At 39.6% G+C, this 27,578-nt stretch overlaps 2 protein-coding genes across 2 annotated transcripts; one reads left to right on the plus strand and one right to left on the minus strand.

Moving 5' to 3' along the window:
* Positions 1 to 27,200, minus strand: LOC100893562 (F-box/WD repeat-containing protein 7). The gene is made up of 12 exons (XM_030980833.1): positions 26,917 to 27,200; positions 18,493 to 18,616; positions 16,802 to 17,317; positions 14,372 to 14,448; positions 12,890 to 13,040; positions 8,701 to 8,835; positions 4,959 to 5,219; positions 4,288 to 4,401; positions 3,236 to 3,417; positions 2,158 to 2,383; positions 1,397 to 1,607; positions 1 to 521 (listed from the first exon to the last, which is right to left on the minus strand). Exons 2-12 carry the CDS (start codon positions 18,592 to 18,594, stop codon positions 250 to 252), a joined length of 2,247 nt encoding a protein of 748 aa, XP_030836693.1. The 5' UTR covers positions 18,595 to 18,616; positions 26,917 to 27,200; the 3' UTR covers positions 1 to 249.
* Positions 20,310 to 25,209, plus strand: LOC105438153. Its single transcript, XM_030980834.1, has 2 exons — positions 20,310 to 23,347; positions 23,402 to 25,209. Exon 1 carries the CDS (start codon positions 21,696 to 21,698, stop codon positions 23,337 to 23,339), a length of 1,644 nt encoding a protein of 547 aa, XP_030836694.1. The 5' UTR covers positions 20,310 to 21,695; the 3' UTR covers positions 23,340 to 23,347; positions 23,402 to 25,209.
* Positions 27,201 to 27,578: the final 378 nt, after the last annotated feature.

Raw genomic sequence — 27,578 nt, forward strand, 5'->3', positions numbered from 1 at the left:
TTGTCATTGCAGTCACAACGACTCTGGTCGCTTCAGTCGCAGCGACTCTGGTCTCTGCAGTTGCAACGATTCTGGTCGCTTCAGTCGCAGCGACTCTTGTCATTGCAGTCACAACAACTCTGGTTGCTTCAGTCGCAACAACTCTGGTCTCTGCAGTCGCAACGACTCTGGTCTCTGCAGTCACGAAGACTCTGGTCGCTTCAGTCGCAACGGCTCCCATTCCCGTCTCTTCATAGCCCTCGCCTCTAGTCAGAGCCTAGGGTCTGGCTCAAAGTCTAGCACCAACAGTTTTGTCTCCTCCGTGCCATTGCGGCTTCCCACCGCGCACACCAGTTTCGTTTGATTGGCGCAGACCCGCCACACCACACCCCCACTCCCTCCGCTGTCCAAAGTCACTAGGTTCCTTATGAATTCACCAGTGTTCAAGTCCCATAGCTTCACGGTACCGTCGTCAGAGCACGTGATCACAAACTTGCGATTGAACTGCAGGCACGTGACAGCACTCTGATGTTTGTTGGCACCTATCCATGAAAACAAGGAAATTATATTTATAAATGATTATTTAATTTCTATTTCCTGCATTTTTCCAAATATAATAACTGAATAACAAAGAACATACAATGTAAGGTATAATAAAAAATATATACAAACAATAATAAGTTGTCAAAATGGTTTACATATATACATATAATAACGAAACTTAATATTTCTACTACATATTATTATAAATTTAAAGCATTATCCGAACTATCTGTAAAAAAAATGCAGGAGACTGCAATCATAAGCGATGCTTGAATAGGATGGTGGCCTCAAAAAAACATCTTAAAGTGACATTTTAAATGAAAATATGTTTATTGGGATGAGCTATAAGTTACTTCTAAATCTCTCCTTCTTTCTTTTTTTTATTGGAAGAAGTTGTATTACAAATAAAATGTTACAGGTTAAAAGTATGAAATAGAAGAAAACTCAAAATTGTCAACCTTGATCACTCCCTTTCCTTTCCTCTTTTCCTTTTTCCATTTTCTGTATATATATATATATATATATATTGAAAAAAGCCTTTAGAGCTTGATTATATTCGATCTTATCATAATCTGCTTTAGTTTTTATTTTCATTTTTTGAACTGCTTTTTTCTTCCTTCTTCTAAATGGTCAAAAAGATGATTCTTTCGACAAAAGAACATACCGGCAGCAACTTAATTATCAGCTACTATAGGGGGGCGTTTCACAAATCTTGTCATCAGTGACAAATGACAGTTTTTGTTATAAGCTACTGAAAACCTTGCTTCTGATTGGTTATTAGCTGATTTGTCACTGATTTTTGTCATTTGTCATTGAAAAAAGGCTTTGTGAAACGGGCCCCAGGTGTTACCAAAAGATACAAGTTGTAACGAACCTTGTAATGTTTGTAAGCACTGGCCAGACGTGATGTCCCATATCTTGACGGTGGAGTCAGCATTCCCAGATACCAGGATGTTATCTTTCAGCTCCATGCCGCTCGTGAGAGACTGGTGACCCGTTAGCGTGTGCTTGCATTCACCCGTGTCTGCATCCCACACCCGTATAGACGTGTCCAGGGAACCACTCACTATGTGCGTACCGTCAAACTGGATGTGATGAATGAAGAAATGGAGGTATGAAAAATGCGTTGTTTTATCTTTTGGTTTTAATTTAATGAGGCTACTTTTATCATGGTGAATACATGCTATCTGTATCTGTTTAGATCATAACATTGTTTCTTCATTCACACTTGCAATATCTACTTCTCAATAGATACTCATTTATTTTTAAATACTGAAATATAGCAGTTGATGACAAATCTATTTCATTTATGCCAAACTTCACCCAAGAAGAGCACAAACATATGTGATTTGCATTCTGACAATTGTAGAACAAAGGCTAATAGCAGGTGAATGAAATACTTCATCAACACATGTGGCATAAAAATCTGTCCCGATTGTTTGATGTTACATGCCATATTTATAATATTAAGGCGTTTGAAGAGCCATGCTTTTCAGGGAACATTTTTTAATCTTGTGTTCTTCCACACTTGCATAATACGATGATAACGCTCACAAATTATTTTCACCTCTTCCCAAACTAAACCTTCTCTTTAAGTTCTTTTTAAAATATTATTGTGAATGAAGATCAACGTACCTGTAATGAATAGACTCTGTTGGTATGACCTTGCAGCGTATGAAGACACTCCTCGGTCTCAGGGTTCCAGACCTTGACCGTGTAGTCGTAGGCCCCACTCACTACCCTCCTACCGTCATACTGGACGCACCGGACCGCCGCTACGTGGCCCATAAGCACATGAAGACACAGACCGGTCTCGATGTCCCATAACCTTAGAGTGGCATCTCTTGACCCGCTCACGACCCTGGTAGGTAAAGCAAAGATCAAGGGGAAATGTACATTAAAACATGCGAGAAGTACTAAATTCAGTATAACTACATGTATGTCGAGACAAATACTATCCAATTACGTGACCCGTCTGCAAGAGATTACTATTCCCACATAAGACTCAATAGCAACAGCAGCACACCATATCATCTACCTGAGATGTCCTACTCAGGGTCGCCTCTGAGGCCTTTGACTTAGAAATAATGTGCAAGATTACCAGCAAATAGATGAAAGAGCAACAAAATTGTTGAATCAAACCATACACCATATTTTCAGCTGAGAACTATACAAACTTAATTGCTCCTTTTAACCGTCTGAATAGATAGAATATTTCACGAAGTCAAGAGATTATATTCATTCAAATCAAATCAAATTCCGGGGGGAGGACCTTGTTATCGGTGTCATTTCAAGCAGTAATTGAATTTTATAATGATTATTCCAAAAGACAACACTGAGAGCAGACAAGTTCTTTGCAAAATCTATATAATTAGTGTCACTATCGGTTGTCCATATGCCACAATCTACTTCACAAGGTACTCAAGAGAGTGAGAGATACAGTTCATTGAATTGTGCAGAGCAGCCAACCTCCAGAACAGGAAATCAGTAATCAGTAATTTTGGAAATAATTCAGCAATTTCCTATGCAGCACTATGAATCTATGAAAAACGGCACGCCAACAGTGCACGTTTTTTGTTTGTAATCCATAAGTTTAGACAACATTCCTTACTGCCGTAATGATCGCTAATTTCCATACCAATTACTGGAAATCTGTACTAGTTGGCAGCTCTGATTGCGTCTCTACTAAAAAAGTTGGTCATTGTTTACTTACTTGTTGCCATGTAAGTGCATACACCTGACCGTCGACGTGTGACCGTACAGGGTGTGTATACAGTGCCCGGTGTCGGCATTCCACACCTTGAGCGTACGGTCTGTTGACCCGCTGATGACAATGTTGTTGTTCATCTGAGATGACCACACGCCACCAGTGTGACCCACCAAGGTTCGCAAGCACTGTGGGGACATATGGAAATATGATCATATGTTTAAGGGGTATAAGACTATGGCCATTGATTCTTGAAGAAATTGGACAGTTTTATACATGGAAATACAATTAACATCTAAATTATTTGTACCCTTACCAAGTTTGTAATTTCTTAAGTATGTAAAAAATGAATTTCTCCTGATCTTGAGAATGTGCCTTATTAAATGTATATAAAAGTATTCAACAAAGGCCCTAATTCAACCAGTCCACCTTTCATTCTTGAGTAACGAAAAACACACAAACACAAATCAAATTCACAAGGGGTACGAATAATTTAGTTGTTATCTGTATAAAAGGGCAAGTCAAAGATACAGGTACATGCATTTGGTCATTATAACTTTAATACCAACAGGAGTTAAAACATACATTGACATGAAAATTATCATTTTGCTTTATTACTGTCTTATCCACACTCTAGTAGGGTTATTAACTCACTACAATAATCTAGGTCAGACTTACCCAACAAATATATTTAAACTGGATCCCAATTTCTGACTCCTTTTCACACATCACTTTATTTGGAGAAATTCTTATTCATTTTTCACTTTGCTTAAAAATTAGAAAATAACTTCACGTCTATTAAGACAGAAACTTGTCATGCATGAAATTCTATATTCCTTTCAAGAGTGGTCCAAATTAGCAAAAAATCATTGTGGCTGGATGGTTAATATACACAATAGAATGTCTGCAATTGGCAAAAAGTTTCCTGCCACAAAAATGAACCTCACAAATGAATCGTGACAGTTTCAGTTCACAAACAATTCTGGATCTTAAGTAGAAAGTTAACAGACATGTTACATACTTTCAAAAGACACTACCCAGCACAATTTCTTACTCACCTTGCCAGTTAGAGCAGACCACACTTTGAGTGTATTATCATCTGATCCACTGACAATCCTTTGACCATTGAACTGTAAACACGTGATGACATGGTCATCGTGACCTTTCAACGCCTAGACAGAGAAAAGGGGGAGAGATCAGAAACAAAAGGTAATGGCGAGAGGCAAACGGGGTTCATCACACAAACAACTACTACCACTATCAAAGATGTTATCACGAAGCACCGTTTCTTTGCACATTGTCACAATAATGTCCTCTTTTATGTTTAATATCAATAAGCGAATCATTGTTTTTATGGCACGAGATAAAAAGAGTCATCAGAATAGCTTTGAAAAGTAGAGTATAAAATAATAATTTGCATGATTGTTTTTCAATAAATACTTATTAAAATGACCCTCTTTACTTCCTTTTCAGCACTTTAACTCTTCCAACAAATGGCAGAGCACTGGTCTTGTAATAAGGAGGTCCCGAGTCTGAAACCATGTCGATGTGTTAGTGCCCTCTGGTAAGGCATCAAACCCTCGTAATCGAGTCCCTCAGCGAGGACTGAAAGTCAGCGGTCCCCTGAATGCTAACTTACTAGCATTCACATGCTTTCTTTTATAGCAGTCAGGTTAAACAAACCAACAATGGTACATCCATGGACAATGTAAGATCGCCGTTCACTCACCTTCCCCGTCTTGATCTCGCCAAACCTCCAGTTGTACTGTATCTGATGCTGCCTGAGGTACATGCTCTTCCACGGGCTACGAGGGACACCAGAGTTGGACCTCCTCTTGGTCTGCTTCCCGTTGAGCTCCTCAATCCCGGTCTCTCGGCACTTCTCCTTCCAGAGGAGGTTGTCCTCGCAGAGGATGCGCCAGTAGTGGCAGGTCTGGGCAGCGCGCAGGAGGTCCCTCGGCTCCAGGAAAGACAGGACGTAGAGAGCCAACTGCAAGACGAAGATCATCCAAAGGCAAATGTGTTAGTGTTACGAGCAATAACAGTGATTAGGGTATTACATCTCTACATGCATGTACATGTACATGTATACGGAACGGAGAGAGAGAGAGAGAAGAAAAAAAATGCTTCATGCTTCAGGTCTCGAAAGCCCCCCAATAACTCTATAAATATTAATAAAGTTATATATATGAAAACAATGCAAATCAGGAAATTAAACAATGAAAAACTAGATGGAATTCGACTGCGCGCAGTCGAAAATGATGCCTCCGTCATAGAGCAATTTTACCAACCAAAACAGAAGAAATTTTTCAAATTCAAGTTCATTTGTAATCCATTAACAGGTTCTCAAAATATCGTGATTACAAGCTATTTTTGCATACATAATGAGCCATGACCTTTGACCTCATGACCCAAGAATCTACTCAGTTCATTGGCTCTGCAAGATACATACATGATCTAAGTTTGGCAGGAATCCATCAATCTGTTCTAATGATAATGCGATCACAAGCCATTTTTGCATACATAATGAGCCGCGTGACCTTTGACCTCATGACCCCAAAATCTAATCAGTTCATCGGCTCTGCAAGTAACATACATGACCAAAGTTTGGCAGGAATCCATCAATCTGTTCTTGAGATAACGTGATCACGAGCTGTTTTTGCATATATAATGAGCCCTGTGACCTTTGACCTTTGACCTCGTGACCCCAAACTCTAATCAGTTCATTGGCTCTGCAAGATAAATACATGACCAAAGTTTGGCAGGAATCCATCAATCTGTTCTTCAGATAACGCGATCACGAGCCGTTTATACATACATAATGAGCCCTGTGACCTTTGACCTTTGACCTCGTGACCCCAAAATCTAATCAGTTCATCGGCTCTGCAAGATAAATACATGACTAAAGTTTGGCAGGAATCCATCAATCGGTTCTTCAGATAACGCGATCACGAGCTGTTTTTGCATACATAATGAGCCCTGTGACCTTTGACCTTTGACCTTGTGACCCCAAAATCTAATCAGTTCATCGGCTCTGCAAGATACATACATGACCAAAGTTTGGCAGGAATCCATCAATCGGTTCTTCAGATAACGCGATCATGAGAACGGGACGTACGGACGTACGTACGGACGGACGGACGTACGGACGGACGGACAACCCGAAAACATAATGCCTCCGGCTACTTCGTAACGGAGGCATAAAAATTCATGTCGATAAACAAATATCTATTTGTAATAGAATTTAAATGATCTTCATGCTTGCAATCACATGTACATGTATGATAAGAGCAACACGTTAGATTGAAACTACAGCACATGTGCAAGATTTATCACTTTATTTCATGTAAGCCCACACTCATGACTACATCTGTGGTCAGAATCTGACAAACATTTTCAAGTCACATACATGTAGTAACAACAGATATATTACAAATATGTATTGTTTGAGTACATTAATTTCAAATGCAATTGTCTATGCTTAGAAACAAACTTCAGAGACCAGCCCTTCTACATAAAAAAAAAGTTTCTTCTATAAACTGATACTGAGAAAACTGATTCTGAAAAAATAAATATAACGTAATCAAACTATAAAGTCTACTGCAAATCTCCGTGTATAAGACGCACTTTTTGCTGCCGAAAAAAATTGACACACACACACACACACAAAAAAAAAAAATCGTTTTATGCCCCTCCACCTGGCACTATCCCTGGCAATGTCTCCCAGCTCAGTAATCTCGGTGTGTTGACTCACCACTCGGAAAACTAGAACAATACTCCAATTGTCATCTTGGTTTTAAGTAATCTTTCTAATAGATCTCAATATGTAGTTTATAATAATAATTCCTCCAATTTTTCTTCTGTTACACACGGCGTACCACAAGGTTCTATCCTAGGTCCTCTACTTTTTAAAATTTACATTAATGATCTTACACATTCTTCTAAAAAGGACATTGTTACTATTATTTGTGACAAGTTCACAAGTACAAATCGGCGCCTTCAACTGCACCTTGCAGTTAAATGAAAGTCCTTCCCTGCATGGATTTTTTAGCACGGACCCCCCCCCCAAAAAAAAAAAAAAAAATAAATAAAAAATTTTAAAAAATAGGGGTGCGTCTAATATACACAGGTGCGTCTTATACACAGAGATTTACGGTAAATGAATGTAATTTTTTGCCATTCTTACACACACTTGGTTTGGTGGATTTTAAGCTGCGTCAGTTGACTGAAACATTTAATCTCTAATATATTGACCAATTATAATGTCAAAGTAACAATTTCCATGACTTTCAAAAAAGTTTTTCACAAGTATAAAAATGAATTGATGAAATAAATGTACATGGGCATATACATAATATATACTGAAACTGTATGACCACATTAATCTGATAACAGATACATTTACTTCTACCATTTTGTTGCAAACCATTCCTGTTGCAAAAAGTTCACAACCCCTGACAAAGTAATTTAAAGCTATCTTGTCTAAAGATCAATGAATTGGCAGTAATACAAAGCTTCCTAAAAACTGCTCTTTTTATTAAGCCCCTGGAGTGCAGCCAAAGTTCACGAGGCTCTCTAAGGCTTTGACTTAAAGCTTTGTATCCCCCTTAAGAGATACGTATATCATCACATCTCTTAAGTGACTACTTGGCAAAAGCCTGCTTCCTTCCCCTCTTCTTCCCAGTGCCCATATGACTTTAAAAGCTGGTCATTCAAGCATGTACACAGAAGCAAGTCATAAGACAAATCCCTCATAATTTGTTGTTGCTTCTTGTCTTATTCTTTTTAAAGTCATGATCGCTATTGTTTTATTGCTAAAAATAAGAATTCAGATGCTCACAATTTGTTTTTATATGAGTTTGTTTCAAACAAATGATAAAAAGAAAGACATGTACATTGTAAGTTCATACAAAATGTATTTTTCTAGGATACACCTGTAGCTCTGAAATGATGTATTCTGTTATACAATTCAATTAGCCACTTTGTAAGTTTTTGTGAAAAAAAACACTATGTGGCTTGATGAAGAACAATTTTCCATCTGGATAAATTTAATCTCAAAATCAACGCCACACTCAATTACGGAACCAACATCATTTCACTTTAATGAAATTCACATACTCTGTACATTTGTTTAAAACTATTTTGGTCAACATATGACTTTATGATCTGCATGATGCATCAAAATTGATTTTTCCCTAAATTGATATTCAAAGATTTCATGTTTGCTTCAAAATTGATCTTAAAAAGTAAGTTCTACAAAAAATAAACCCCTTTTATCATATTGAAATATATTTCCATAGTTCTCGTGTCAACATAGTTCAGAGCAGTCTCCAAACACATTTCCATAATTTCAATGATGCACCAGAAACCGTGATTTGCCCCAACAATTCTTTCATAAAAAGGGCTATTTGTCTAAGGAATGTTTGTTTTTTTTTAAGATGTTTTTTTGAGATTATAAGGAAGTGTCTCACCTCTCTAGGTAATAATGAGATGAAATCTCTCTGGAACTGAGGCTCAATGATGGACATGATATGCCTCACTTGCGATGGCTCACACCGCTCTATGAGATCATCGAGGGCTCGCATTTTCTCTGACTGGTTCCAGTTCTGCAAAAGAAAAACACAGATTCAATGCATCATGAATACAGCAAAGGAGTATGATTTATTTCTAGTTACAGAAATCCGTAGTTAATTCTTTGTGATAAATAATTGGGATAAATAATAGTAATCAATAATTACTGTGTTTTTTTTTCTTTTTTTTCTAATAATGATTTACTGTGGATACTTCCCAAACCACTGGCATTCGGGAGCATTCCAACCAGTTGACCACCTACATGTGCATGTATGGGAGGCTTGGAGGCCTACATGTTTAATAACAAATACAAGTTAGTATGACATCCACATTACACAAGATACCTAATGACACCCGGATGGACAGGAGTAATGTACATAAACTACCTTGCTCAAGGACTTTAGAATTAGCAACTAGAAAGCAAATGCAGTTCTGTATATGTGTGTGTGTGTGTGAAAGCTCACATTTAGAAAGAAAAAAAATTATCATGTTTATCTCATATATGAATTTAAAGATAAACTCCAGTTCTGGTAATGCGATTGCATTGTGAAAGAAAAGGTGTGGAATGGATCAGAAACAGTTGATCATGTAGCATGTAAGTATTGGTGTGCACTGCAAGGTTCTGGACTCTGGAGTCATCAAAATTATAATAAATTTGGCCGAGTCTTGGTAAAGTAACAAGCACTGTACACAGAAAGCTATATATGGGAGAACACACATGGTGTCGGGGCTAGTACTATCTTGATGTCCTTGTCTTTCTATGCTCATTACTCAGCTAGTATACATTTTCTTCCAAAATTGTTTGGCACATGTCATTTATTTGTAATCTTGAACATTCAGTGTAAGTTTCGTTTGATTCTGTGAGAATTATTAATTTTTTTTTTTACCAGAACTGGAGTTTATCTTAAATATACACAGGTAATAAAACAGGGGTAAAAATCATCATAAGACGAACATGTACTGTACAGCTGTACCGCATAGTGGACTGCTTTTTTTCTTTCTTTCTTTCTTTTCTTACCATACATGTACATTTGCATGATTTTGTTCTCTCTAAAAGAAAGAAAAAAATGAACATTAATGCTGATGTAGCAATAAATCTATCAAACCTAGCACCAATACCATGCACAGTCATGTACATGTATACATCTCATCATTGAATTATGAATTATTATGTTTACACCAAGAACATTACAGGCTTTGACATGAATCTGAAAAAGAAGAAAAATGTATATTCCCCGACTCTCCCAAATGTCCATGACCCGAATGGACTCCATATTCAGCCTGTAACTGACATAATTGGTTGGCATGAACTCAACATGCCCTGTGAAAGTGGCACATTGAGGCTGTTCACACCGCGCTATCTCTGCGGTTTGGAAGGTACAACGTCGTTTCGGTCCGCCCAACAGCGAGCCACGGCGAGCCAAAACGGCGTGCCACCGGAGCACCTCTTGGGGGTGGTCCACGAGAGAGAGCGCAGTCTAGCGCGCGCTAGAAAAAAGGGGGTGCTACGATAGACCGCGCTATCTCATTGCGGTGTGAACAGCCTCATTGTTGATAATAAAGAGTTTGTTATGGTATGCTGTCGATAACAAGCACATTCATATGTATCATATTGCTCCCATTCAATTGCCAGTTTTACCTTGACAACTGACTCTTTTCTATACACATCTAAATATGCTACAACACCCTCCCCCCCCCCCCAAAAAAAATATATATATATATATATAACAATAATAATAATAATAATAATAATAATAATAACAATAATACATACATACACAAACAAATAAATTAAAAAAATATATAGATAATATTAAATCAATAATAAGATAAAGAAAGAAATAATACTAATAGTAATTGAACATCATTCTAAAATAATGGGGGAAAAGAAAACCCAGAAGAATAGACCTTATGGAAATATGTAAGTGTTGAGAGCCTTCATGATAATTTCATAACTATACAATGCGTTTCTGTGCAATCTGTGTCATCATGAGATTTATCAAGGGATAAAACGAGTATCTGGCTCTTATCCATTGAGAGACAGAGGAGAGTTAACTACTGAACAGTTTTTAGAGAGGGTTGAGTTCTTGGGAGAGGTGAACAATAGTTTGTGAGCGTTTTCATAGTTATTATGCAAGTGTGGAAGAACAGAGAAAAAATGTTTCCTGAAAAGCATGGCTTCATATTCTAAATAAGGTACATGTATGACACGTAATGTTGACCTCATTTTTATGTCACATGTTTGTGTAGTCCCAACATGTATACTTGTACATCTGTACATGTGTACATCCATACGTGTACAGTGCTCGTTACCTCTACCAAGACTGGGCCAAATTTCTTCTCATTTTGATGATTCCAGAACCATGCAGTACACACCAATACTTATATGCTGCATGATAAACTTTTTCTGATCGATTCCTCACCGTTTCTTTCACAATGAAATCGCATGACCAGAACTCAACTTTAATAACTCATAAGAGTAAGTACTGTACATACTTTTGGCTCGAAGCAGACATGATAAACATCCATAAACGTGCCCATTGCAACGTTTTTCCTTCCAACTTGCATACCCTGGATCGAATTTCCAATGCCAAGTCACTTGACTTCAATAGAAACTTACTTGAGGCTGTTTGGACTCACAACAAGGCTAAGGTCATACATACACATACATGTACAATGCACGTACTTGAGATGTATAATTTTGTATCATGAATATGTGTGTTCTTTTTCTCAATGGGAACATAAATAGAAGTCTATTTTTCCATTCATGCTGAATATTTTGGCATTCAAAGTTTTGTTTACTTTTTAAAAATCTTCTTCTTAATTGACCGCTATACCGTAGGTTTTTTCCTTCTTCAGATGCATTGAATACAGGAGACATACAGCACCTCTTGACATTGGATAGAGTGTGGTGTAAATTACTGAAATTACTAATAGTGACCTCGGCTCATTAATAAGGTGTGAAACATGTCGCAAAATCATGTACATGACACTATTTACAGTATTACTTACAGTATTTCCTGTTTCCTTAATACCTCACCCACTAGTGGATAGTGCATGTACTTTTAAAATGCTGTCTATAAATACCAACTCTATTATAGTACGATAAAAATATTTTCATGAAACATTTAATAGAAACAATTTACTGAAATAAGAAGTCAATCTTTATTTTCATTTATTTTTCTTTGTTGGGGAAAGGGGTAGTGTTGGCTTTACAATACACATCGTCCATGAATGATTATCATCAATAATCTTAACGTTACAGCTTTTTAAGATAATTATGGAAAATTAAAAACAGAAAACATTGAAATAAAACTAAAATGTTGAAGTACTCATAGCTGCACAGTTTGTTTTCCACCTATCAAACTTAAAGGCAGGGTATTATACTGACACTACTTCAGATAATGCCATCTGCTGCTCACAATGTCCTGATGTGTTGACAGCCATGTTCCACAATGCATCACCAACTACGCAATTTGCATGACACCAAATGAAGATGCTTCACTACAGGAACCGGATATCGCTCTATGTACGCCATCACCGAAAGACGGCATAACCGAAAATACATCCCAGCAGTGGTAGCAATGTTGGTGAAATAAACTTGAAATTTTTTGAGGATTTCTGTCTTCTTTCATAAAGTTTAAGAAGTCTCTTTTTTGCTACCAAAGCCAGGGTAATGATATGATTGCAGGGCCCTCAGGGGGAACAGTATGCATACTGATGAGGCTACCCTGGGCAAACAAGACATATTATTACTATTATCATGTGACAGAGATGACAATACACCAGTTTACGGTTATGGGCGCCATTTTAATTTACGAGTGAACAAACCAAATGACCTCTAGAGGTCATTGGTTTAAGCGTAAATTAAGATTGCGCCCATGCAAATTATGATGACATCACTGCCTGCGGGCTGCGTTGTGCGCTCACATCCTAATTTGCATGGGCGCAATCTTAATTTACGCATAAACCACTGACCTCTAGAGGTCATTTGGTTTGTTTACTCGTAAATTAAAATGGTGCTCATGTCAGCGCTTGCACACTGTTGTAACTGTAAACTGGTGTACAGTATGTAGAATGGGGACTTACCTGAAACATCTTGAGCCACGCGGCAAGGTTGGACGGAGGAGTTGATGGTTGGAGAAAAGAGGTCAATCGTTTACGCTGTGGCGACCCTGACGAGGAAGGGACATATGACCTTAAGGCTGTCGACTTTGGGTAGGGAACTATGCTGCCACCCCTAGAAAAGAAAGAGAAAAAAGACCACCAAAATAAATAAATATAACAGAGAATGAAACTACATGTACATGTAGTCTGATAAAAATCTACAGGAAATGACCATGAACTGAATTTGTATACATGAACATGTACATGGGCAAATCAAGGGTATTTGTTTATAAATATCATTTCCTTATAGTTCCAAGTAATTCATAGCAAAATAGGAAAAGGAATATAATACATGTCAGCACTCAGCAGAATCATTTTCCTAGATATTCGCTACAAAAACTTTCATATACACACTGTAATATACCTGCATCATTTTCACCCCCCCCCCCCCCTGCCCCCACCTACACACACACTTTCATTTTAAAGAAGAGCACATGTATTCATTGTATTTACATGTAGGTCATGTGTAATCATATGTACCAGATACAGAAAATTTAAACTTCATGGTTTTCTTTTCCCTTTCCTTTTATCCTTCTAATGAGTCATAAATCTGTCCTGCATGGTTTCCAAAGTTGATCGAACTAAGATAACGGAATCATGTTTTAAAGTCCAGCTATTATTTCCTTGTAGGACAGAGCACCCAATTAACAGGTAATTAGTCAATTTGCACATGTTTATAAATACGAATTGGAACGAGGATGTACTGTAGCAGCAGAACTACACCATTGCACAAATGAACAAATCTGCATGATTTATGAGTGATAACGGTTATCATGTATTTAATCAAGTTGAAAGTTGCATGCTAATAAAATGCTAAACCTTGACAATTTAAAGAGAAGGTTGAGTTTTGGGAAGAGGTGAAAAATAATTTGTGAGCATTACTCATTCTTATTATGCAAGTGTGGAAGAACATCAGTTAAGACATGTTCCCTGAAAAGCATGGCTCTTCAAATGCCTTCATATTCTAAATATGCATGTAACATCGTAAAAATCGGGGGGGGGGGGGGGGGGCCGGCTTTTTACGCCAAGTGTTCGTGTAGTCCCATATATATCTTTCTGTGCAAGTGTTTGTAACTTTACCAAGACTTGGCTAAATTTCTTATCATTTTGATGATTCCAGAACCTTGCAATATACACAAATTCTTATATATGCTAGATGATCAACCTTTTCTGGTCGGTTCCACACCGTTTCTTTCACAATTCAATCGCATGACCAGAACTCAACTTCATCTTCATTTTCCTGGTATTACACAACAATTTATCATTTTATCGTTTTACATCTTCTTCACACCTCCTAATTCTTAACATACCATACTTGCATGCAGCTGCACAATTTTGCTAAATGTTATTACTGTAGATTTATTTGTAGATATTTATGCGACAAAGGTAGATAAATGAGCTTACTTGAATTTGGGTAGTTTACACGCCTTCTTGCTGGTCGATGCTTCCTCGTTCACTGACGAGTCTGATTTCCGCTTTGTCTGTTAGGTAAAAGGGTTAATGAAAAATTATGAGGTGAAGAAGAGATAACTCAGCCATTTTACACAACACATGCGCTGTGTAGACTTAACATGTTTAAACTCACATCGCCTGTACAAACTCAAACTTGTAAAATAATTTACTTTCGACACAAAGTAAATTATACTCTTATTATTATAAAGACATGCGAGACTGCGAGTCCATCCATTAAACTATGACATATAATATTATAAACTGTCTACCTGTATGCCTAATATTGCCTACCTGTATAAATTGTGAATGCACATTCCCGTTTGACATTATGTAGCACGCTATACCCGAGAAATTGCGCCAATTTTGTTAGTGTCAAACAGAAATCGCCATGTTACACTACATGTATAACCGAAAGCATGTCTGCATTATGCATAGCGTTCATAACGCAATGCATTATGGGCAAATTTTTTACGAAATGTGGTTTGAATAGTTGGAATAGGATTCCCCTACACGGTTACACTGTACATGTGGTCAACATTAACTTCCTATTATGTACACTGTATGTACTACTGGTCAGTACTTCCATTTACATAAGTACCGTAGAAGCGAGAGTAAACAAATCACACGTATACATTCAGTTGAAACTTGAAATCAATGAAGTAGGAAATTATCATACATACTACATCAAGGAAATATTGAAGAAAAAAATGTTTTTGTACTTCCCATGAAGATATTTTACCAAGAATATAGTTAATTAATTTGTACGACTACGAGTACACCTGTATGTAACAGAAATCTATGCTGTCCAATGACTGGTTTGCAAATGGATTTGGGGATGTATTCAATGCTGTACAGACTAGAGTTGTAGAGGCAATAATTAATAGGACAAAAAATTTACTAGACTGTACCTTGGGGTCTTTAGTAACCTATTAACCCATTCACTACAAGATTCTGTAAACCCCCATAGACTTTGTACAGTGCCCATCCGGTTGCTGGAAGCAACTGGTTAAAATTCTTTAAATGCTGTCCTCAAAAAATTCAACCAAATCAAATCACATCACATGTTTTCTATACTGAATACACTGTATATTATAGAGCTATATCCTGTCCATGCTGTAGCTGTACAGGTATATTCATGTACTGTAGAGATTGTGTGCTGAAAACAAGAAGGCAGTTACTAATACAGTCAAACCTGTCTGTTTGAAGACAGGTTCCTTTAGTACATGATTCAATGAGAAACCATTTCCAAGGGAAACAACAAATGTGGCCTTTGTAGACAGGTGGTCTTTGTAGACAGGTGGTCTTTGTAGACAGGTGGTCACTAAAGCAGGTTTGACTGTATCACATAACAGAGACCTACATTTTATGACCTTATGGCTCTCATCAGAAGAGTTTTTGTTGAATTCAAGCTCTAAACGTTTTTTCCCTGATTGTTTAAAGAAATATATGGAAAGGTGGTAGCATGTACAGTGTATGTAACAAGAGGAGCAAGTAAATGAAGTATGATTTTTGTTCAAAATCATAGATTTGATAATAGATTGTTTTCACATTACTTCTACTGTAACATGGCTCGGAGCCAAATGTCACATGATACTGAACCTCATCTAGCTGACCTACAATACACATACTTGCATTTTACTTATATCTTTAACTTAGAGTTTAACCAAAGCGCATTCATTGTTTGTAAGTACAGGTGTCTGTCAATAAAAAACAAAAAACGAACCTCCATGTATGTACACTGCACATACTGTACATGATCTAAAGTTCTGAACCCTGTTCCATAAACTTCTTTTCAATAACAATATCGGCATTGGCTGGAATAGAACGTATACATGTAAGTCACTATTTAGTTTTTCAACGGCTGGTTCAAATTTTTGAATATTTGTGGTGGTACACAAATATTAGAAATGGTTATATTTATGGATATGTCAGCCGTCTCTGAACCGATTTTGATCAAACAAAGATGATTTTGTCATTTAAATTGTATATTCTTTCAAATTTGATACTCAATTTTGCATTATCTCACATAAAAAAAATATTTTGTGCAGCACTCTCTGCAACAGAACTCAACTATCCCTTTAATATCTTGGATTACAAACCAATAGCATTGTCTAAAAGATCAAAATTTAAAAAAACTACACATCATTACCTTAGTATTCAGCTATTAACAATTTTATGTATTTATCTCAAGCTTCGTTCAGATAAGAAGCAGTAAATTGTGGCGGTTTCTTTTTATATTGACTTAAATGTAATACATTGTATGTTTCATATTTCTGTATCAAAAATACACAATGTAAAAAAAAACACCTGCTGCTGCTGCTTCATAAAGTATACATGCATTAGCCGTAACAGTCAATGTATAAAGAGAACACGTGTACATACCAACTTCGGCTCAGATCCGGAATGATCGCCATCTCCACCAGCAGCGATAGGTCCCGACCGCAGGACCTTCCCAACCACCTGGGCAGGGGGGCTAGGGCATGCGCCACTGTTACCATTAGAGTCACTCTCTGTCCTTGGTTCTATAATACTGCCCAATCGAATTGTTCTCCTACGACCGTTACGGGTACTGATAGTGTTTGGTGAGTGATGTGACTGGTTCAAGGAGGAAGAAGTGTGTAGATGTGGGTACCTCCTATGCCGCGCATGGCTGCTGCTGCTGCTGTTTGGTGCGTGAGACGGAGGTGACGACAGTGAGTCCGTTAATACTGATGGTGAAGACGATGACGACGACGATGACAATGAATGGGAGTTCCTGAGGTTAGAGGAAGGTGTTGACGGAGTCCTATCATCATGGTGACTGCGGCACTGCAGTCGGTTCCGATTGATATCCACCACATTGCTCCCGATACCCGGTACTGAAGTTAAATCCTGGATGCTATTGAATCCACCAGTGGCCTGCAAAGAATTTTTAAATGATATTTATCAAATTTGTCATTCCACGAAGGGTAGTTCATACTAAATTGATAAACAGACACCTGCAACATTCACAAATCATACCAAAAATTATTTCTTGACTTTAACACACAACTGTAAACAAAAATAAAATCTACACTGTACGTACATCATTGTTCGAAATCCTTAGATTAATAATTTAATAACATTAGTTGCAGTTTTTATAGCGCCTTTCAACTGGATACAAAGGAATAGATATATGTTCTTCAATCTTTACTGACAATGGCATTCAAAAGTAAATGCTGAATTGTTAGCAACAAATGTCCAGTTGTTGAGCTGCAAATGACATTTCATAGAATCAGTGGTCAAATACATTGTACATGTACATGTGTACAATTTTTTTTCTGCATTTGTTTTATTTTTTATTTTTTTATTGCCATTCAATGTTGTTGTTGTTTGTGTGTGACCCCCCCCCCCCCCCCTCTTTCTTTCTCTGATTTTAATTAGTATGAGGAAATAAATGGATGCATGAATGGGAGTTAGCAAAGTTAGCAAATAGACAGCGCCGCTATTGTCCATTTTGTCTGTTTTAGTTCATAGACAGGAACTTCCCTACATGAACACTCTTTGCAATTTCAGAGCAGCTTACATAACTATAGATAACGCACATCTGCAGTGACAAAAACTGATAAGCCAGGGAAAGATTGGATGGTTGTCTTTTGGACTATGTCACTATTATTTCAATTAGAATGTGCTGACTGCATGTATGTAGCTGAGACAAACAAACATTAATTAGTATTACAGGTAGAGTATGTACATGTACATGTAGGAAGAAACATGTGTTGTAGGACCTATCTAGAAAGGTTACTTGTCTACAGTGCCCAGTTTTCTTGTTTCCTGGTGGTGGTGGTGGTGGTTATTTTACCCGACTGCTAAGAAAGCACAAATGCTTGTAAGTTAGCAACCAGACGACCGACAGCTTTAGGTCCTCTCCGAGGGACCTGGTAATGAGGATTAATGCCTTACCAAAGGGCACTAGCGCATCCCCTTGGTATCGAACCCGGGTCACCGGATTACGAGACCACTGCTCTACCAACTGAGCTATCGCGCCTTGTTTCACTTGAATGGCCTTAATACTAGTAATAGACAGGTTCAACTGTAATTAAGTTTATTCCTACCTCTCTATGCTGGACAGTAGCTTCAGCCCGGGTCCTCCCGACACCCAGCAGTGTAGTCAGCTCATCTACACTAGCTGAGTTGATATCTACCATCTTTGCCATGGTAGATCACCTTTCCTCTCACCTGAAAAATCATGATGAAGATTGAAGAAGAAAAACATTACAATTCATGTATCAGGATCAGAAATTTCAAGGAACAAACAGTACACAAAAGGGTGTTTCATAAAGCTGTTCATAGTTACGAATGACTTTACGAACGACTTGTATATGAAGTGCCAGATAGGATGCCCAAAGTTTTTTCTGATATTTCCAATAACCTCAATTAAATTATAGCAAAAAATATACTTTGCATTGAAAATGTTTGTTATGATAAGAATGTTAATCTACATCACAGCTCAACTCGAGTTGATGCAGTTAATAATGATTGAGCATCTCATCTGGCTTTTCATATTTAAGTCATTCGTAAAGCCATGCGTAACTTTATGAACAGCTTTATGAAACACCCTCTTGTCACACAGTGCGAATGTGCCAGCGTATGTGTAGAACTGATTAGCGGCTTTTTAGGGGACTGTAAAATGTAGCGCTACACACTCTCTATGAGTATGATCACGCATCACATCTCAGTGCTGCACTACTCAGACAGAACATACTGATACCAACAGATTAGAGGTCAACACTTTTATAATGTAAATTGCAAGTTGGAATAGGAGGGTATCAGCGAAGACAGTTTCTATGGTTTGGCTTGTTTGGGAATGGATGATCGTCCACATAAACAAGGACGTTTTTTTCTTTGGCGCACAGCAGGTGTAGAGTTCCCAATCCACGCGCTGGCAATGCGAAAACGGATTCCGCGTAATTGAAACACCCCAAGTTCATCATCTACTTTTATGCTTTATATGCAGGGTTGTCCGTGTTCCTGAGGATCTATCGCTCATAACGTGAAAGTCTCTGTACAAAGTCAATGTGAAATGCATCAAGGAGCATCATCGCGAAAACTGTTTTTCGCGTCAACAGCGAGAGAATGGGAAATAAGAAATGTCCACGAAAATTTGCATTGTTAGGAGTAGGAGGTTCTAGTTTTTCTGCAGAATATGACATCAAATTACAACAATTTTGTCTAGAGAAACTTTATAATATTATTCCTGTATACCTGCTAGATGCACATGCCAGGCCATGCCTGGTTGTGTCTTGATCTTGTGAACAAGGCAAGGACTCTTGCCTTGCTTGCTTGGCTTGCCTGGCTTGTGCGATTTGATGACATGTGTAGTGATTCAGCCTGAGCCACTACGGCTCTGGCGGCTTATGCGCGTAAGTCCCGCATTAGGCGACACCCGCGGTAGTTTCCGCGGGCGTGCTTATCACTGGGAACGTTAGATTGAACCTGAGACTGCACGCGACAAACACTGTTGATTGCCCGTCTCTTCTGTCTCTTCGGTCTACTACTACTAGCGACGGTGGAGCTCCACTCAACGAGCAACACTTCAAGCGCTTCTTGAGACAGACTTCAAGCAGTATAGTATACAGCCTATGGTAGGATAAATCCTTATTATAGTCGTTCATGTAGTTATAGTTAAGATTTAGGCCCAGTAAGTTATATTCCGCTCCGTCACTACAATGGCGTAATCGCTAAATTTTTTTTTCCGGACCTGTTCGGGCTAGTTTTTTTTATCGCGCACGTTTTTGAGCCGCCATCTTGTCGGCGTTCGCTCGTGTGTTGAAGGGATTTTCTATTTTTGTAATTTCATTCGTAGGGCATGGTAAGCTTGTTTATTCCCTATTGGTAGTTGATTAGTGCTGTAGATTAGTAGATTAGGGACTCGTAGAGTATTTTCAGTGCTGTATTCCGATTTTTGGGTACTCATTTCGGTGTTTTGGGGATAATTTTTTGTGGTCGCACACATGTCCGAGCCGCCATCTTGGATACGTTGACTCGTGTGTTGAAGGGATTTTTTATTTTTGGAACTTTTTTCGTAGGGCCTTATAAGCTCATATTTTTTCATTTCTTGTCTACTTAGGGTTGTAGGATAGTTTTTTAGGGACTCGTTGGTATTTTTACGGCCGTATTTCGATTTTGACATCGGTTTCGGTCAGTTTTTGTACTTAAATTTGCTCGTTTTTTTTTCTACTCACTAGACTAGTTGTACAGCCGTTTTTTGTCGTGCTCGTAGTTTTGATCCTCTCGCCAGAGTTTTATACTGTGGAGATAATTCCACGGTGTTCTTTTTCGGTGAGGTATAGGGTCGGTTAAGTAGAACTTAGTAAGTAGGGGTAGGCTCTATTTAGACTAGTTTCAACCCTCTTGCCGAGGTATTATTACCGTGGAGATAATTCCACGGTGTTTTTTCGGTGAGGTATACTATGGGTATAGGGTTGTTTAAGTAGGAGTAGAATTAGTGAGTAGGAGTATAATTAAATTAGTTTCAACCCTCTCGCCGAAGTATTATTACCGTGGAGATAATTCCGCGGTGTTTTTTCGGTGAGGTATACTATGGGTATAGGGTTGTTTAAGTAGGAATTTTTTAGTAAGAAACTAAGTAAGATTATGAAAGAAACTAAGTAAGATTATGAAAGAAACTAAGTAAGATTTTGGAAAGAAACTAAGTAAGTTCTTACTTTTTAAGTAGGCAATAGGTCTTTCCTGTAAGAAACTAAGTAAGAAACTAAGTAAGTAAGCAAGTATTTTCCTTTAAGAAACTAAGTAGTCTAAGCAAGAAGTATTTTCCTTGAAGGAACTACGTACGTTAGTAAGTAAGCAAGAAGGAAGGATTGGGTAGGTACCTAAGTGGGATTTTTGACTGTCAGTCTTGTTTTGGATATCTGTGGATTTTGGGTTAAATCGTGGGTGGTATTTAATTTCATCTTCATTTCATCATTACTAATATTGTACGGCCATCTCGCCGAGCATTATACCGTGGAGATAGTTCCGCGGTGTTTTTCGGTGAGGTATATTGCCGGTTTAAGTGTAGTCCTTTAGTGTTACTTAGTAGGGTTTAGTTCTGGCCCGCTCGCTGAAGCTGTTCACCGTGGAGATAATTCCGCGGTGTTTTTCAGTGAGGTTTAGGGTTTCAGTATTTACCTGTCAGGCACTTAGTAAGCTATTAGGAAACTAAGTAGGGTATTATTAAGTAAGCAAGAAGGAAAGATTGTATGTGTATTTAATTTTATCATTTGGTTATATAATCGTTGCTGATTTGAAGCCGGTTATGACCTCGGAGAGGGTTAAAGTGAATTATGGGACTGAGGAGGCTTTACTGGCCGTTGTGGATAGAACTAAGTCCCACAAGATTTTTAGTTGGAGGGAGCAATGTGGGAGTTTAACTGAGGAGTTATTTTTGCAGTGTCCCCGTCTCCATGAAGCCAAGGAGCTGGTACATTTATTTGATTTTGAGCCTTATCGGGTGGATCAGGCTGAGCAGGCACAGGGGGTGGGGGAGGGGACTGGGCAAACCTTGACTGCACAAACCCAGTCTGTCCAGAGTCCGGGTCCCGTTCCTTATGGGCATACAGTGTACCCCCCATTTTCGGGTGAAGGCCCAGCTGGGCCTATATCCGGGTCTGCGCCCTCCCCAGCCGGGCCCTCCGCCGACTATCGGCTTAGGGATGATAGCAGTGTACCCTCCAGGGAACCCCCACGTAGGGATTATCCCTCTTCTAGGGATTTCCCTCCTAATAATCATGGTCCATCTTCCAGGGAACCCCCCCGTAGGGATTATTATTATCCCCCGTCTAGAGAATCCCCTTCTAGTAATTGTGGTCCGCTTTCCAGGGAACCCCCACGTAGGGATTATGTATATCCCCCTTCTGGGGAATCCCGACCTGACATTCAGTATCCTCCCAGGGAATCCTCACCTGTGGGTCAGGGAGAGTACCGGTCGCAGGGGCGCCGGGATTGGCCCCCCCGTCTGCCGAGGTCACTTAATTACGATGGGCGAACAAGTTGGCATTCCTTTCTCAGGAAGTTCACCAGTTATGCTGTATCGTGTCAGTGGAGTCCAAGCGAGTGTTTGGACGCACTGGGCTGGTGTTTGGAGGGGTCGGCCTCAGATTGTTTTTCGAACCTTAGGGATATGGGCACTAATTCTTATTACCCGATGTTATTAGCGATGGGGCGTCGGTTTGGGGCTACCCGATTTCCGGAGGAGGCCATAGCCGAATTTCGAACGGCTCGCCAACTCCCGGAGGAGTCTCTTCTTGGGTGGTCCGATCGGCTCCAAGCTTTGTCCTTTGAAGCTTTTGGGTGGGACCAACGGGGTGACAGCACTCAAATGGTATTGCAGTTATGCCAGGGTTGTACGGATAAGGCGGCGGGTTTAACAGCTCTCAATACGCGCCCGAAGTCCGTCGAGGAGGCCCTGGAAGCCATCAGGTGGGCGCAACATACCCAACGTGTTGTTTATGGGAGCGAGGCTCGCCGTACGTATTCGGCTTCTCGGCAGCAGGTGCAGCAGACTTGCATGTACGATCAGGAGGTGGACAGGTATGATACGGTAATTTATCATCATAGGCAACCCCATCCCCTAAATCGTTCCCCAACAGTTTCCAAAGGTCAAGATGTTCCCCGTCCGGCTCCCGTGGAGGACCGGGGGAAGGTCACAACGCCTTTTGAAGTTCAGGCCAGGAATGACATTGGCTATTTAAAAGAGGAAGTCGCCAGTCTTAAGACGCATGCGTACAATACCGATTGTATGCTAGAAGAAATACTGAAGACTGTTAAGTCTTTGGAGTTTTCTATGCTTTCCAATGCCCGCCCTCTATCTCCCGTGGCTACTGGTGTTCCGGAAAACCTGGAGGGATCGGAGAGCGAGGCCGATCTCCGATCTGGAAACCGAGAGGCCTACAATCGGTAAATACTGGGGTAGTTAATGTAGTTAGTGACCCGCCGGACTCTTCGGTCGGTCCCTTGGACAAGGTAGTTAATGTTAGTGACCCGCCTGACTCTTCGGTCGGTCCCTTGGACAAGGTAGTTAATGTTAGTGACCCGCCTGACTCTTCGGTCGGTCCCTTTGTCAAGGTAAATAATGTTAGTGACCCGCCTGACTCTTCGGTCGGTCCCTTTGTCCAGGTAGTTAATGTTAATGTTATTGTCGCTAGGACGGCCGTGGTGCCTCCTTCTAGTGGGAAGCGGGTAGGATGTAAGGTTGTTGGGAGTCCAGGGCTCCAGAGTAAGGACCTTTCCCTTTTCCAGCCCACCCGCAGGCTCCCATTTTGGATTCCTCGGATCGTGTTTGATCGGGGGAAATAACATGTTAAGTATATATATTATGGTTCATTATCAAAGCCATTCACAACGGCTCGTCCGCGAGGACATGGTGCCGGTTCCTGTTCCTGGGAAATAACATGTTTGTCTTAAATATATATATTTTAGTTCACTTTTGTTTACACTGTTTAATTTCATTGTAAATCGTCCATTCTGAGTTCCTGAACTTTAAGTGTTGATGTTTTTAAACTGAATAGATAACAATTAAATAAAACTGAAAAGTTCCTGCTTCGGTTAGCGGAGTTATCTATGCTGAATTAGCTGCTCCGCTTTAAGAGCTGACTAGGAAGCATTCTTTCCACAGGGAGACAGAGCACTCATGTGTGTTCGAGGCCATAAAACGGCCGGCTTTTGATATCTCCCAAGTGACACTACGTGGTTCCAATAATAAGTCAGAATATGATCAGGTTTGGGGGGAGTAATTCCTCTGGAGTAATTCCTCTGGATCAACAAGAGCCTTTTGGATTTGCTTGATGGTGTTGTGGGCCTGGGTGCCCTGAATGATATCAGGAACTTGCCGGTAGTGGCTATTGTGCCCCCGGGTGCCGAGTGGCCCAGAAAATGTAATCTTATTTTGTTGAAGTGTTTTCACCTTCTATATCATTTTCCATCTGATTTCAGTGATCTGCTCTTATCATTCTAATACTTCTTATATGCACCGTTTGGACTGCCTGTAGGGAGCCGTTTGGCTCTCATGTGGGATTGCCCAGTTTCTGGACATTGTACCATCCAAACTGCACTTGGGGAATGGGGAGCCATTGGGCTCTTCCCCTTTTCTGCACACTTATTGCCATTCATCGTTTATGTTGATCACTCACACTTTCATGCTCGGTCACCTTGGGAATTTAATGTAATGCCCCGGTTAATCCCTTATGCCTGTGCCGGGACGTTTTGCAATTTGTCATTATGTAATATGTATAACCGGCACGGTAAGGGTTAACTGGTATATTTCTGTTTCTCTATGCCTGTAATGCCCCCGTTAATCCCTTACGCCCGTGCCAGGACTGCTATTCTTTGTCATTTACACGTGACACCGGCACGGTAAGGGTTAACTGGTATATTTCTGTTTCTTTCTGTTCTTGATCCCTGGGACATTTCCGGGACTTGAATCCTATTTAGTACTTAAATATACCAAATTGTGGAATACAGTGCATTTTACATTATACAGTGCATTTTACTATGCTCTATTTTTACATCTGAGATTGTTCGGTCTCTATACACATGTTTTTTTACATAACATTCCCCGTACCAAATTTCGGAATACAGTATATATTAAGGTATGACAAAGGCGCCCGCCCTCTGGAAAGGCCAAGACTTCACCAGTGCTGGCAAGGAGGGTCCTTGACCCATCCACCAGCGGGAACGGCGTGACCCCGCACTGCGGTACGGGAGTAGTTTTAAGTTAGTTTTAGTTTAGTTTAAGTTAGAAGTAGGCTTTAAACTCATTAAGTGGGGAATAATGTAGTGATTCAGCCTGAGCCACTACGGCTCTGGCGGCTTATGCGCGTAAGTCCCGCATTAGGCGACACCCGCGGTAGTTTCCGCGGGCGTGCTTATCACTGGGAACGTTAGATTGAACCTGAGACTGCACGCGACAAACACTGTTGATTGCCCGTCTCTTCTGTCTCTTCGGTCTACTACTACTAGTAGGGTGTCTGAACGATTTTTCAATTTTCAATTTGGGATCGTTTTTCACCATTTTTGTTTGATATTTGAATAAAAAATGTTATCAGAATAATACATTTCAAATTTCAAGTCTCACCGATGTTTCTATCAAAAGTTACAGCCCCTCCAACACGCTGGTATATTCATATCATTTTGGTCAAAATCGACGAAAAAGACGTCCACGCAGAGTGATGTTGTTTTGCTAAATTTAGCCAAACAGCTGTATCGCGCGATATGCAAGAGTATGCATATCGTACGCATGCTGCTAAGCCAATCCGCGACTTGCAGCTTGAGCTACGCTGTCTCCGCGACATGTGCGATTGACTAGTATGGTTGGCGTTCGTCGCACAATAAACCCGGAAGTGAATGCACGTTATAGTCAATGGCAATATCGCGGAGACAACGCACGTTGTCTCCGCGATATTGCCATTGACTATAACGTGTATTCACTTCCGGGTTTATCGAGGGAATTGCCAACCATAATTTCAGTCACTATAATGTGTAATTGAATTTGGGGTTTCGTTCGTGCGCGGAGATGTTACGCGATGTAACCATGGTTTGGACTGAGCGGAGCGCACGCCTCCTTATTAGCTGATCCACCAAATAGCGAGAAGGGTATTTTTAAACTGTTATCAGTTGTGATCCCTGGGGGCTAGCGAAAATATAATCACATAGAATTGTTCCTTAGGACTGGGACTACTTATCGATCGGGGCGTCATATCTCAAAAGTGACAAACCTCAGAGTTAGCCAGGACACAATGTTTAAATTGCTGTTTTGACCAAGATATTTTTAGAATTTCGGGGGCTACGCCCCTTTGGAAATATTGGAATTCACCTGCTCTTTCATATGACACCTCATTCATTGATTATCACCTTCAGGATCACAACTGATAAAGGTTTGAATCTCGATTTGAAAAAAAAAAATTGACTTTTTTTGCATGGTCGCGCAATGCACGTAGGCTGCATAGGGATGCGTGTAATCTCTATGGGAAGAATTTTAGCACACAACATCGGGTGCGCGATCAGACACCCTACTACTAGCGACGGTGGAGCTCCACTCAACGAGCAACACTTCAAGCGCTTCTTGAGACAGACTTCAAGCAGTATAGTATACAGCCTATGGTAGGATAAATCCTTATTATAGTCGTTCATGTAGTTATAGTTAAGATTTAGGCCCAGTAAGTTATATTCCGCTCCGTCACTACACATGCATAGCCATAGGCCACAGCCAATTAGCAACTAAATTAGTCAATCATAAAGAAAGACAAGCAACGATATGTTAAGTATAAACTATCCTTATTCAGCAGAACTAATTTAAAGATTTTCAAAAGTCAACAATCGTCACTTTTTCACCTCACATTGTGTCTGATTATAGACCTAGGTCTACATTTACATTTGTAGATTCGAGACTACACAAATGCCGGTATACGGAGTACGCAGCGTAGCCGCATTGCAATTTTGCATGCATTGGCAACTGTCATGTTAATACAAATGCAACTTACCTGCACTGCTGCAGCTGCAAAGCCAAGGCGTTGCGCACGTAAAACAAGGTGTAGTCAAGTCCTTCAGGAACCATAGGATACCAATTCCTGGTCCAGAATTTCATATTTTCACGCCAAGTAATTTCTTATTAATGTACACATGACCTTAAGTGGATATAATGTGTATTGTTATGGTGTAAAAAGTGGAATAACAGTTCCGTGACGAGGTGTTCTACGTAGTAATTTTCATTGGTACGGTGTCGCTGTATGTAATTAATCCATCTTCCGATTGTTGCCAATTTGACTATCGTAAATATTAGCGGCGAATTGACCACTGTTTTTGTTTGCAATATTTGTAGTATTACACTGCAAGGAACTTAGAGAAGCTAATGAATATAATAATAATACTAATAATGATAATTATAATAAAAGCAATAGTAAAATTTGTCCTAGCTAATAAATAAAAATTGAAAATATAAAATATAAAAGAGCAGTCTCAGCCAAAGCACTCTCTCTAGCTCTCAGTTCGGAGAAGTCTTCCTACATACATGTAGCCTGCCTTCCTTCTTCATTATCTCACCCTCCCTCCTCCATCTTTCTTAGTTCTCCGGCCCCCCCCCCCCCCCCTCTATCTCTCTCCTCTCTCTGTCTGTCTGTCTCTCTCTCTCTCTCTCTCTCTCTCT

Source organism: Strongylocentrotus purpuratus, unplaced genomic scaffold (genome assembly GCF_000002235.5).
Source record: "Strongylocentrotus purpuratus isolate Spur 01 unplaced genomic scaffold, Spur_5.0 spur5_scaffold_11, whole genome shotgun sequence".
Classification (NCBI taxonomy): domain Eukaryota; kingdom Metazoa; phylum Echinodermata; class Echinoidea; order Camarodonta; family Strongylocentrotidae; genus Strongylocentrotus; species Strongylocentrotus purpuratus.